The sequence below is a fragment of the Pongo abelii genome, chromosome 11 (assembly GCF_028885655.2).
Source record: "Pongo abelii isolate AG06213 chromosome 11, NHGRI_mPonAbe1-v2.0_pri, whole genome shotgun sequence".
NCBI lineage: Eukaryota > Metazoa > Chordata > Mammalia > Primates > Hominidae > Pongo > Pongo abelii.
Window position 1 is genome coordinate 75,316,883 of NC_071996.2, and position 14,452 is coordinate 75,331,334.

At 42.7% G+C, this 14,452-nt stretch overlaps 1 protein-coding gene across 9 annotated transcripts in view; it reads left to right on the plus strand.

Annotated features, from left to right (window-relative positions):
* Window positions 1-14,452, plus strand: part of RAPGEF4 (Rap guanine nucleotide exchange factor 4) — a 381,527-nt gene that overhangs the window by 52,011 nt on the left and 315,064 nt on the right. For 2 of the 9 annotated variants that reach the window (XM_054548822.2, XM_054548826.2), the window contains exons 3-5: window positions 488-561; window positions 5,520-5,653; window positions 11,476-11,732. The exons of 1 other annotated variant lie outside the window; for it this stretch is intronic. In XM_054548822.2, coding sequence (XP_054404797.1) covers window positions 11,479-11,732 — 254 coding nt within the window. In that variant the 5' untranslated portion in view covers window positions 488-561; window positions 5,520-5,653; window positions 11,476-11,478. 9 annotated transcript variants of the gene reach the window in all.

Below are 14,452 nucleotides of genomic sequence, written 5' to 3' on the forward strand. Positions count from 1 at the left end.
ATAAAGTTTATATCAATGTTAAATGTCTTGAGTGTGAAAATTGTAGAAGAGTTTCCTTCTACAATTTTAGATAGGTGTTATAGTACTTAGACCATGGTATCAAAATGTCTGCACTTACTCTCAAAGGATGTGCATTACACTTAAAGAGATGTGGCAACTGTGGTCACTGTTGGAGAATCTAGATGAAGACTATACAAGCATTTATTGTTCTGGCCTTACAACTTTCCTGTAGGTTTAAAAATTTTCACATTGAAAAGCTGGGAAGAAAAGTTTTTTCTACTTCATGGTATATCCTAAGAATTTCCTGTAATATTATATTATATCCTAACCACTCATAATGACTACTTTTAATAACACCGTGGTATTCTTTTGAGGGAATATGTACTCTCTTTAACGATTCCACAATTTAGATTCCTAATAAATAATACTTCAATGTGCATCTCTGTATGTGTTTTGTAGATTCTAATCTTGGCACAAATTTCCACAGGTAGGTTGCTGGATCAAATGGCCATTTATGGAGAATTTGAAACATTCTGCTGTGATCTATTTTTTTTTAAGCTGGTAAGTGAGATGGCAGGATCTTAATAAAAGTGAGTCATTTCAAACAGTTATATTTCTGTGAGCCTGAATATTTTTAGATTGCTGACACCCCTTTTTCCTCACTCATCTGCCAACCTCCCCGATAGTCGTGGGACCTTGGTTCTGTCTTTGCTGCCATTGATTCCTATAGATGAGATTTTTCAGACTCAGACACTGGGCACTAAGAGGCCAATGAGAGTAGGAGGAAGTTGTTAAGCTTTTCAATATTTCATCAAACAAAATTCATACATTTCTCACACTGAAGCTCACATAAGTGAGTTTAGACATGGAGTCTGGCTCTGGTTCAGCTTTGATAGGTAGGGCTGTAACCTCAGACACCAGCTCAAATGCAACCTGAGACCCTGAGCCAGAACCACCCCATGAAGCTGCACCCAGGTTCCTGACCTGCAGAGATTGTGTGAGAGAATGAATGTTTGTTGTTTTTAGCTGTCAAGCTTTAGAGTACTTTTTTAATGCTGCGATAGATAACCACTACAGATTCTGGAAGTGAGATGTGGCCATAACAAAAACATAAAATGTGAACAAAAGACTTGAATACCTACTTCATAAAAGGAGATATGTGAATAATAGGCATATAAAAAGGTGTGCATTAGTCAGCAGAAAAAATGTATATTAAAAGCACAATGCAATGCCACTACACACCTACCAGAAAGGCTCCAAGTGTTGGTGAGGATGCAGAATACCTGGAACTCATATATTGCTGACGGGAGTATAAAATGGTGTAAACGAATACAGTTAACCTAAACCTAAGCCAGTTAACCTAAACCTAAGCCAGTTGACCCAGAAAGTACACTGCTAGGTTTATACCAAGAGAAATGATTGCATACAACCAAAATAAGAGGAACACATAAATGTTCCTAGCAGCTTCATTTATTATAGGCCTAAACTGCAAGTAACTCAAATATTCAGCAGAAGAATGGAGAAATAATTTGTGATATGTCCAGGCAATGGAATACTACTCAGCAATAATAATAATTGAAGTATACATACAGCAACCTGGATGAACCTCACAAGCACTATTTTGAGCAAAAGCATGCTATGTAGTTTCATTTATATGCCATTAAGGAACAGGTTAAAACAAATTTATGGTGATAAAAGAGAGAGTAGTGGTTGCCTCAGGATTGGTAAGTTGTATTGACTGGAAGGTAGCAGGAGTGAACTCTCTGGGGTGATGGAAATGTTCAACATTTGATCTGGATAGTGATCACATGGTTTTATGTATCTAAAAAATTCACAAAATAGTCACCCATTTTGTTCATTTTACTACTATATAAATTACATGTTAAGAAGATAATGTCGAAAAGATCCAAAGGCCTTTCTGGCCCTAGAGAACATGTCTTTGGCCCCTTCTCTGACTTCTCCTCTGAGCACTCTTCCCCTTATTCACTCCCCAAACACCCTGGCCACCTTCCTGCTCCTCCAATACACCAAGCATACTGCCACCTCAGGGCCTTTGCACTGGCTCCTCCCTTGTTAGCACTCCCTGTCCTCAAATATCCCTGCAGATATCATCCTTCGCTTTATTCAGGTCTACCTATCATTGTCACAGTTCTCTAGAGACAGAGCCCTGGGCAAAGGTTAAGTCTTAGAGGGTTACTTGGGAGGTACAATCCCACACAGCTGGCCACTCGATATGTTAGTTCCTAGAGCTGCTGTAGTAACACACCACACACTGTTGTCACTCAGAACAACAGAAATGTATTGTGTCACAGTTCTGGATGCTAGAAGTCTGAAGTAAAGGTATGGCGAGGCCATGCTCCCTCTGAAACCTGTAGGGGAGGCTCCTTCCCTGCCTCTTCTAGCCTTGGTGTTTGCAGCTCTCTGTGGTGTTGCCTAGCATTTAGATGCATTGTTCCAATCTCTGCCTCCATTGTCACCTCACCATCTTCCCCTGATGTGTCTCTGTCTTTCTCCTTCTAAAGACAAGAGATTGGATTAGGCCCCCACCCCCTTAATGACTTCATCTTAACTTGATTGCATCAGCAAAGACCCTGTTTCCAAATGCTATAAAGCCACATTCACAGTTACTGGGGGTTAGGACTTCAACATATCTTTCTGAGGAACATAGTTCAACCCATAACACTCAGTCGGCGCACAGGCTTGGCCACACACAGCAGGCTGTGTGGAGAAATTGTGCACCAGACGGGGCGGGGGGAAAGGGAGAGGCAGTTAAGCTGCCCAGTATCCTCCAATCTCCTGTTTCCTGTCTCCCACTGGTGCAAAGTCCATTCAGGGGGAATGAAATCCTCTTCTTTTCCGAGTTGCATCATTCAGCCCCATTGGCAGTTGCTCAGGAAACAAGGTCCTGCAGTTTGGCATTTCAGCTGAGTTTGGACGTGGGGAGAGAAGCCAGATATTCTAGGCCTGTGGCTGGTGAGCCTTAGGCAGGAAAACCACAGGGGCCTGTGGTGGCTGCAGGGAGCAAGTGGCCAAGAAAGGAACAGGTGGTGCTGAGACAGGCCCCGGGTTCTGCCCAAATGTCATCTGACTAGAGAGGCCTTCTCTGACTACTTCATACCAGATAGATGCTCCTTCCCTGTCTCTGCATTTCCTTGTTTTGCTTAATCATTCTTCACATCAATTATCGCCATTTGACATATTATATATTTATGTGTTTATTTGCTATGTCTCATTTTACTCACTACCACAGTGTTCCCTGCAAGTAGGAAATTCATCTGCTCGTCCTTTGCCCTTTCTTCAGTGCCTATCACAGTGCCTGGCACATTGTAGGTGCTCAGTAAATATTGAGTTTCAATGACTCGAGGAATCAATGGATATAAAGAAATGAAAAAGACTTGGTCTCTGCAGTCTGTTAGGGAGTAGCTGAGTGGGTGGCAGTGGGGTTCTCTTAGGTCCAGACAGGCCTGTCCTAAGCAGGTCAGGCCCCAGGTGCAGCTGCAAGCAGAGCTCCATTTCCAGGGTTTGAATTCTGCAGCTCCCTGAGGAGGCCAGGGGCTGCCAGGATCACAGCTGCAAAGCCTCTGGGTCATCAGGCAGAGGAAAGAGCAGACAGAGGGAACTCTTCTCATCTGGACTTGGAGGGTCGACCTTGCCCAGAGGGGAGGGTATTGCTTCCTGCAGAGTCACGGGTGGGGAGAAAGAATCCTGTCTTCCCAGGTTGACCTCTTCTAAGCTTCCTGAGTTATCTTCTATCTCTGGAACCAAACTAGTACTTTTAGTCCCAAAATGCCAATAAATATATCTTCTTTACTAGCTGTGGCACTATCATATTTTTAAGGTGAAAATTAGTGTCACCTAAGCAAAAGAGCCCAGCTCCTTATTATTTATTGCCCAGTCAAGATTTAATGTGTCTCACTTTAAATGACAATTCTCCATTTTACTTCCTTCAAGTCAACATGCTCTTGGTTCAATATAATCAATATGATTTTTGGTCACATTCTCTCTTTCCTGTGCTATTTTCTCTGTGGAATCCACTATATAAAGTCATCCATTTTTTGAAATATGTAGGAGACCATATTGGATTACTGATGAAAAGGAAATTGTAACAAACACTGGGTGACCATAATTCATTCAAAATTGGTTTGTGGTAATTTTCTCTCTTAGTGTGAAAAATGAGTATAACACAGGTAGAGATTTTCTGAGTTGAATAATGTACTCTGTGTCTTTTGTACAATAATAAAAAGCAATGGCAGCTTGTTATTTCACCAAAATAAATATACTCCACCATTAGAAAATAGGCCTAAGACTAAAGCTGTGACATGGTGACATTTTCCTCACTGCAAATTATGTACCAAAATTCATTACTGCAACTTTACCAACTGAGCTTGAGAAAGTGGCATATGTAACACTCTCCCTTTGTTTTGGTGAGAAAGTGCAGGCTTCGTTTTGGTGAGGAAGACTGTGGCATAGGTGGAGTGCTGAACCCAGTTTGGACCTGAGTGATTTGTGGATTGCTGACTTTCACCATTCTGGGTTTGTGAGGAATTGTCCCTTCTGGGAAGGGGGCGAGGCAGAGAGTTCAAGCTCTTTCCTAGCCTACTGCCTCCCAGGAGGCAGGGAGTTCGTATGTTACAGGAACTAACACTAATAACTACCATTTTCTTTATAGAGGTCGGTATGCTTCTCAACCAGATGCAATTACTTCCAGGAAAAAAGATTTTTCTTTTCTCTTAAGACTTGCTTCCATTAATAACTAAGTCACAAATTTTAACTCTGAATTTTTTTTAAATTAAGAGAGTTCATTTTAACTTTGCCCCCTGACTGGATAATTTACCTTTCTGTAAAACGAGGAACTATAACTGCCCTCACCTATGAAGTTACCTGAAGAGCACGGGGAGTACAAAACAGAACTTTACCTTAGTCTTTTACAAAGCTGGAGATTGGAAGATAGTCACCAGACAAGTTCAAACCATTTTTTTTTCTTGCACTTATATTTAGTTGTTTGCCTTAATTCTAGTGCCCTGAAGTTGGATATATCTAAAGTACAGTTAAAACTAAATAGCTAATTCCTTTCTAATTTAATTTACTTTTACATGCCATAATGATAGAAATACAAAACCAAAAGAAAAACTCTGCTTCTAAAAGTCACAAAGAAATGTAATAATACTGTCGATCTAAAAGAAAGGAACTGAGGCAGAGTTAATATAAGTAGGAGTTTATTTGGGCCGGGAGTTTGAAGATTGCAGCCCAGGAGCATAGATGCGTGCTGCCCTGAATAGATAACTCTGATTAGTAGCAGTTACAGGTGGACTTTTATTTATCTTCTTTTTTTCTTTTCCTTTTTTCCTTTTTAAACAGGGTCTCACTTTGTTACCCAGGCTGCAGGGCAGTGGTGCAATCTCTGCTTACTGCAGCCTCAACCTCCCAGGGTCAAGTGATCTTCCCACCTTAGCCCCACCAAGTAGCTGGGACTATAGGCGAGTGCCACCATGCCTGGCTGATTTTTGTATTTTTTGCAGACACGGGGTTTTGCCATGTTGCCCAGGCTGGTCTTGAACTCCAGGCCTCAAGCGACCCACCCGCCTTGGCCTCCCCAAGTGCTGGGATTACAGGAGTGAGCCACTGTGAAGGGCCTACAGGCAGACTTTTAAAGGTAAGAAAGGAAAACAGTGAGTGGGCTGATACAAAGTTGTTTGTCAGGAATTCTCATTGGTTTACAGACTTAACACTGATTAGTGATGGGCTATACATTGTTAAGCTATAGGGTGTGGGTTATAGTGTCTGGTGTGGCATTATTAGGTTAATTTATAGCTACTGTGGCAATAGTTAAGCAGTTTCAGGAGGTAAATACATAGCTCAGAGTGGGGAATAGGGCACAACTGTGATCTCATTTTAATGCCTCTCTGGGCCTAACAATTCGTAAGGGCTCACAATCCTCAGATGAAAGTTCTTTTCTTTCCTCAATACTTAATTTAGTACTGAAAATATTGAGGTCCTAAATGTGGGTCATTTATGACTTTTGCTTTAGCAGTAAAGTCTAAAAAAAATGTGTATCGTAAATAAAATTTTGGCCACTTTCCTGTCTCCCCTTATTATCGCTTTAAGATCTTAATCCAAATATATTCCCCTAAATGGACAAATCAGTTTTAAAACAAACCACAACCTTTTTATTATAACCCACAAATTGGGACTCTCCTGATCAGATATTTTTAATTATGCATTTCTTTTTTAGAAAGTTCAAGAGACCGTGGAGCTGTACTTCCCTAATGAGTATGGTATTCCTCACAACTCCCAGGCGAATCACTTTGCATAGAAAAGGCAATTGTCTTGGTTGAGTAGGAATTAATGTTGAAGGTGTGGAAGGAAGTTGACTTGATTCAGTTTTCACTAGCCTAAGTCACAGATGTTAAATTGCAAGTTTCACGTCAGGCACCCAAATAGAATAAATATGAAATTCCAAAGTGAGATGCCAAGATGCAAACTTTAAATCAAAATACTAAAGACCAGTTTCATGGGTCCAAAACTTCTCACCTGAAGGGGGAAATAACAGTGCCTACAAAGGAGAAATTAAAGGAAGATTTCGTGAGGAGTTGTTTAATTTTATGTGTTACCTTGAGTGGACCAAGGGGTCCTCAGATTAAACATTGTTTCTTTGTGTGTTTGTGAGGGTTTTTCTGGATGAGATCAGCATTTCAATCAGTGGACTCAGTAGACTGCCCTCCTCAAGGAGTCAGCATCCCATTAGTTGGGGGCCTGAACAGAACAAAAAGAGAAATTTGCCCCTTTTTTCCTGCCTTACTGCTAGCATGGGGACATCTCATCTTCTGCTCTTGGATTGGGATTTTTAGCAGCTTCCTTAGTTTTCAGGCTTTTGGATCAGACCGAATTACACCGCTTTCTTGGGTTTCCATCTTGCAGATGGCATATGGTAGGACTTCTCAGCTTCCATAATTGTGGGAGCCAATTCCTCATAATAAATCTCCTTTTATAGATACAGATATAGACATAGTTACAGATATATAATCCATTGGTTCTATTTCTCTGGAGAATCATGACTAAAAACGGAGTATTTTCTTGTTTTAGTCATGGAAAGTCTTGAAAAATAATATTTCTCATACTGTTTTTTCCTCTCCATGTGGGCCACTCAGAGAACCTGTAAGTTGGGAGCATAGGAGATTGTTGTCTGACTCCAGCCGTGGAAACCTACAGATCAAGAGAGAGGGACTGGTGAGCCTCTTTGGCAAGTGAAGAGGCTGTACTGTTGGCAGGATTGGTCTGCACTCTGAGTTTATTAGAGCAAAATAGGTGTTGAGTGTCCCTATGGACCAAATGTGGGACACATAGAAGAGAACGATCCTGGAGCCCCTTTAAATCATGCTCAAGAAGACAGCTGGGGTGTGGGTGGAAGACAAATTGGGAGTCCTACAGAGGGAGGAAATTTGGAGGGGACTCAGGAAATCCAGTGACACTTGCTTATGTGGGGGGCCCAGCAGCAGGGGCACCTAAGAAAAAATGAAGGCACCCATAAGAGAAAGAGCAGGTTTGACATTAGCCAGGTTTGGAAAAGACAGTGCCATCTTACAACTGTCCCAGTAAAGTAAGAACTTTCTTGCCCCTTCTTTTCTCTCTTCCCTTCCCTACCCTGATTCTGGAAGGGTCAAAACCAGCAGCTTTCATGGTGGTCTGGGATGAGGAAGGAAAGGTCTGACCACATCTTCTCTCCTAAAGGCTGAGACCTGCCTATGACCAGCTGTAGGTTGGGGAGGAGGGCAGAATTCTTTTCTTTGAAATGAAGATTGAAATATGTAGTGATATGTTGGTTTGGGCATTCTAATAGAAAGAATCTGGTACTTTCTATTATCTATAAGTGACCAAACAAGCTATATCCAGTGGCAGAGGTAGAATTGCCTTCACTGTGCAAGTTTAAAAGGACAGTGAGAGAAAACATTAAAATTGCTTTTATGATTTCACCGAAGGAATACTGCGTCTTCATTGAATTGGTTATATCACCAGCAGGAGTGATAGATGTGTTTTTATAACCTACCTTCCAATGAGGTACCTAAAACATGATGAATCAGATTTTCCCCCATATACGGATATGAGTGAATGCCCAATCTATGATAGAATTTCCTGGAGAATTTCTATAGGTTTCTCAGGAGACCCATCCCTTGTATCCTTTATAGCCAAAACTTGCAATTTATAGATGTCAAAGCCCTTTAGTATAAGTGATCTCGACGGCTTATCACCACCAGGTCCCTGTGAAATGCAGAGAGCACCTAGTATTATCGGCACTATATGGAGAATGATAGCTAAGAGTTATTGAACACTCACTATGTGCTTGGCACTTATGCTAAATACCTTACAAATACCAAATTCATGTATAATACTATTAATTTCTCCACTCTACAGATGATGAAACGGAGTCTTAGGCTAAGTAGTTAATTTAAGGCCAAACATTTAGTAGAAGATATGGCTGCAATTTGAACTTGGCTGCCTGCCTTCAAATTCCTAACTTTGAACCTCTGCTCAGATGAACAAAATGGAAATCAGACATTTAGCAACTCATTTGAGGACCTACATAGCATTAACAGATATTGGTCTTGTCTCATCCTTGTCTCATGGAGATCTTCAGTAGAGATCTTAGTTCTCTAGTAGAGAAAGAATTCACTAAACTATAGGAAGGAGATTAAGCAGATAATACCTTTTCCCAGTGAAAAAACAAGTCTCAAAAGATAGTGTAAGTAAATTATAACTGTACACTAGAATATTTGGTGGCCAGGAAAAAATGTTTAAGGATTTTTTAAGGAAAGTAAAGCATTTTTCCATTCCAATAGAAAAAGTAGCCTATAAACTATTAATGTTTTCAAGTCTGTTTGAATACATGTATCTATACATATACATGTAAGCACATATATACATATACATAGCTAGTTATATGTATGTGTTTGTGGGTACATGTATGATCATATCACTTCTAATTTTTAATTTTTTAAAAATTTTTGTAGAGATGGGGGTCTCACTATGTTGCCCTGGCTGGTCTTGAACTCCTGGCCTCAAGCAATCCTCCTGCCTTGGCCTGTCAAATTGTTGGGACTACAGATGTGAGCCACTGTGCTTGGCGTTGATTCTATCTTTTTATAACAGAAAAGTTTAGAATTGTGTGCACTAAAATATTAACAGTATTACCTCTAGGTGATGGAATTATGCGTAATTTTTACTTTTTCTCCTATACTTTTCTCTATTTCCCCCCAAAAGATCAATCATATTATTTTTCCTCTCCATATAGGTTTATTAATATTTTATTTACTTAATATTTTTATTGAGATAATTTGCATACTGTAAAATTCACTCATTTTAACTATACCATTTGATGATTGTTATTAAATTTATAGAGTTGTGGATCCATCACCACAGTCCAATTTTAGATCATTTCTAGAAGATTTCTCAGGCCCATCTGCAGTCATCCCTTATTCCCACCTCCCAGCCTTAGGCAATCCCTAATCTATTTTCCATCTCTATAGATTCGCTTTTTCTGGAAGTTTCACATAAATAGGATCATACAACATATGCTCTTTTGGGACTGACATACATTATGTTCTTTTAAAGAGAGGGAAATGAATAAATATTCTTTGGTTCTTTGCCTTTCCCATCCAATCCAAGTAAAAGCCCGTTTTCTTCCTCTTAATACTATAATAACTAATTATCAACAGAGTTTCCTTTACTTCTGTAGTTCTTGACCAGCAATCAAATCCCTTTCAGATCACAAGATAATCTATGGAACAGTAAAGCTATTCCTGATATTTTAAGGATCTCTATTTTTTAATTCCTCACAAATTTCTCTATTTTTACATTAAAAAACTGATTTATAACTATTTTGTTCTTACTCTCTGGACAGTCATTGTAGACATGCCCTATACTCCCATTCTATTGGCAGAAACAGGGACACCATCACTGATGTGCAAGGGTTTGGAATCAGACAGACCCAAATTCCACTCCGGGGCCCCATTTCCTGTAGGTGGGTTATCGACCCTTCCTGAGTTCAGTGTCTTAGTGAGTATCTTGGAGTTACTTGTACCTACCTCCAGGGCTGGATGAAGACATGAGCATTCTCTGGACAAGCTAGTGATTGTTGGTTCTCCTTCGAAAGGATGTTTTTTAAATAAGTCTTCAACTTCCCTTTAGAGAAAAGGCAGGGCCCCCACACAGCAAAACAAAGGCCTTGCAGTTCATCAGAGCTACACTCCTTAAAATGCACTGTAGACTCCTCGAGGGTCTCACTCTCACTCCCAGCAGCTCATCAGTGTCTTCCTTCCAATCCAATTAACACTCTCCCTGAAAGTACTGATACATATCATTTTCAATATTTCATTACATTTTCAAGGATATTTATTGCTCTTTGTGGAGTAGTGTCCTTCTGGCTCTGCCTCATAGAGTGTTCTGAAGATTAAACGGGATCACACATGTAAGGAGTACTGCACAGGGTCTAACACTCAGTGGATGTTCAATAAATGGCGACTATTATTAGTATCATAACCAAAGCTATAGCAGCTCTGAGCCTCTGTGTGATGATAGGTGATGTGCAGCTCCTTTCTCCTCTAACTCCTTACCTGGAAACCTTCTTTGCAGAAGAGCATTTTCAGAAAGCTTTTGGTGACCTTGAAACATTCTCAGGTGCTCTCTGATGTCTTTATAGATGAAACTTAATATATATAGGAGATACAGTTCCTCCTTCATACCTGTATAGTAAAAAAGCCACAACATAAATACCTTTGGTTAATCTTTATATAGTATATTATTTTAAATATTACCATAAACATGATAGAAATTAACAGAATGAAGGTTAACGGGGGGAAAAGCCCTGAGCAGGGAGGGAGGAGTTGCTGTGGGAACACTGTGGCAGGTCTGAAACTAGGTCCTGATTATCCAGCAGAGGGAAATGGCACATCTTTGGAGGCTTTTATATCATGGTAATAATTGTTTTATTAGGATCAAAGCATCCCAGAAAGCACTTGCTCTTTCCTTCTCTCCAGTCCCCTTGACTCTCCCCTGAGCAGGGTTGGATAGGAGGTGGGGCGGGGGGGGGGGTGCAGCAGAGAACAGTAGAAGAAAGCAATGCTATGTTCCTTTCCCCCATTGTCTGGCCCCAAATGTAGTGCCATAAATATCAAAACAGTGCTTGGTAATAGTCCAAAACATTTAACTTGTCCCCAAATTCCTAAACAACCATTGGTGTGTAATTTGGTTCTTGGCAGAGTGTAACTGAACAACTTGTAGACATGACATTTGTGTGAACATCTACAAGAGATAGGCCGTTATCACCACCCATTCAACACTCCAGCCAGAGGAAGAACAGCAAGTGGGGCCAGCCATACAAGTTCACCTGCGCGTCCGGGGTCTGGGCCCGCATCCTAAAACTTCAGTTCTGCTGTGGCCGGGCTACTCCCCATTCTCAACTGTGTTTTCTTCACCATACAGGTGATGGAAGCCCAGGCAGGCCCAGGGTTCAAGGCCAGTGACTTCAGCCTGTCACCCCCTCAGTCTACATCGGGCCCACCGGCCTCCTCCCTCCCTGCCCCCAGCCCTGCCCGCACTGCCGCCCATTGCGCCCAGCCCTTCCTCACCCCGCAGGAGAAGCTGGCCTCTCATTCCTCACTGAGAGACTCGACGGGCGTCCCCACGCCAAGCCTTCTTCGCCCTCCCCTCCAGCCCTTTCTGAAGGGGAGACAGCAAAGGTGAGCAAGCAACCGCCGGCAAGTTTCGACAGCTGCTGAGGAAGACTTATGGGTTTCTAAGGAAACAGAGAGGCAGCAGCCATTTTAGTGGCATGTGCTGTATGAAAAATATATAGACACTGGCAGCCCTCTCCCCACTCCGCCTTGGCGCCTGCCCTCCCGCCCCGCCTCAGAGGCCCCGGAGTGAGGGTGGGGCCCCAGTCTCCGAGGGACGCAGCGGCCACCTGTCGCAGGTGGCCGGCCGCCGGGGTCGCCACCCCCAGTGCCCCCCAGCAGCGGGACCGAGGGGTCCCCACCCCGGGGCGGAATCCCCACCCCCGGGCGCCGCAGTGCAGCGGCGGGCGGGCGGCTCGGCCCTCCCCGCGCCCGCGTCCCGCCCCCCGGGTCCCCTCCCTCTCCCCACCGCCCCAGGCCGCGGGAGCCCGCGGGGAGGGCGGGCCTGTCGCAGCCGCGCTGGTCGCCGGGCGGCCGGGAGGAGCGGGGTCCGCGCGGCGGACGAGGCGGGGGCGGAGGCGCAGGCAGAGCGAGCGCGGGAGGTCGCCGCAGCCAGGGACACCGCGCGCTGCTGCTCAACATGGTCGCTGCGCACGCTGCCCATTCTTCCTCCTCCGCCGAGTGGATCGCCTGCCTGGATAAAAGGTAGCTCGTCCGGGGGCCGCAGCCGGGGGCCGAGCTCTGCGGCGCTGCCCGGGCCCCGAGACCGCTGCAGCCCCACACCTGGGCGCAGCGCGGCCGGGCTGCGGGTGGCCGGGGTCCCCGAGCGGGGGAAGGGGTTGAGGTCCTCGTCCGGGAGACAGGAGGACAAGGATCCCCGCCTCTCGTGGGGTGCCAGCGGCATGAGATTATTACACGTGGTGGAGAAAATGCAGCGCAGTAAGGGGAGAGAGCACCCACCTCTCCAACCCCCTGCCCCGCCGCGACTCCAGGCTCCGCTCCTGGGTGGGGGTTTATTTTCTCTTGGCATCACGGGACAGAAGAATCGACAGAAGACCCTTTCCGGCTATGCAGACCTTGCGGGGTATTAAGTTTTAAAGAGGGGTGGGGGCACCGGCAGGTGCAGAGTAACATTCTTTTTTTGTTCTCAAAAGCAAAGTGTGAGGGACCCAGTGGAGCTGTTGAGTCCCTTGCTGAAATTCACAGCTCTCTGCCCCCGCAGTCGCTCGCTCAAGGTCTGTGTTAGAGAAGGTCATTTGGGAGGCTGCTTTCCTCTTAATACCTGCTTCTCGGGAAAAGATCTTTACGCTAAAAAAAATTAAAACCATAAAGCATGTAACTCCCGACGACAGCTCTCTCTAAGGAGGATGTGTGTGTTAACAGTGGATTGCAGTTGTTTCCAGGCTCTGACAGCATAATTTTCTGTTTGTCCAGATTGCAGGTTTAGCAGTAAACATTACACAGTATGTTAGCAATTATAGCTTATTACCCTGATTAAAAGGTGATGCATCTGAACTTTTAAGAACTGAGCAAGAAATCTTGCAGAGTGAACTGCCTCTGAATTTCGGAGTTTGATGCAGAAGGGCAATGATTCACGTCTTGCAGCTATCTGCATGACATCTCTATTTGCATTTGTGTGAAATATTTTGTGCTCTGCCATATTGAAAAATTTTCAATTAACAGATTCGTAACCAGATCAAACTTGAAAATCTTAAGTGTGACATGCTTTGCATACTCTATTATAGGCCTTTGTTGAAAAATATTAAGTAATTTGAGAAAAGCTAAATGTAGCTCATTTGAAAAGCTTAATATATCTGAGAAATAATCTTGACTTTCAATTACCACTCAGTAGCAAGATTTTTTGGCAGGCAGTGCCCTATTTATGTCTAAAATGATATGTACTAATATTAGAAGAATTCATGCAATAAATAGTAAGAGAATTAAAGTAATGGTTAAATCACACAGGATTATGTAGAAGAACTAAGAGCATTTAAAGTATAGAGGTTGTTAATGTGATAAGTATCTAAATTTAATAGTTCAGGAAAAAGGAATTATATGGGATTCAAGATCTTGCACTAACCTATAAATAGTAGTGCTTCCTTATGAGCAAAATTTTTAGATAATAGATAACATATTTCTATGTGTAGAAATGCATGGCATGGCATTTTTTGAACAGTCGGTAATTCACTGGAAACCCGTTAGTCAATAAGAAGTACTTACGGCAAAATCATAGAGCAATACTAACACAAGTGGGACATATTCGACTCTCTCTTTTCATAATGTGTATCTGCCCAAATGATTTTGCTTGAAATGGATTTTTTAGAGCATGGTGCCCCCATTTAATGCCACCATTCATAATGGGAAAAAAAATCTAGGAAAAAAAAAAAAACCCTTCACAGATACTGAGCCTAGCATCAGAAGAGTCAGATGAGTGGACAGATCAATAAGTTAAGGGTTTTAGGCACAGAGCTGTTACCAGTTCTGATATTGGACATGTCACTTTTACTTCCTTGAGTGTCTGAAAAAGGAGGATAGGACTATCAGGGATAAGTGGACAAATGGAAGAAGAAAAAAAGGTGAAATAGTTTGAAAACTGTGAGTGCCATGTAGGCTTTTTGTTTTGTGGTATTAAGAGAACTTCGCATGTTCTGCAGTGTTCATGCCGGAATGAATTCCTATGAGGAACAGTTTAGGGCAGCAATCTCATTGTATAAAGGCCATGGGGGGACTTGTTTTGAAGTTGTGTTTTTACTTAGATTATTTATTTTTTTTTTTTTAGGAAAGGA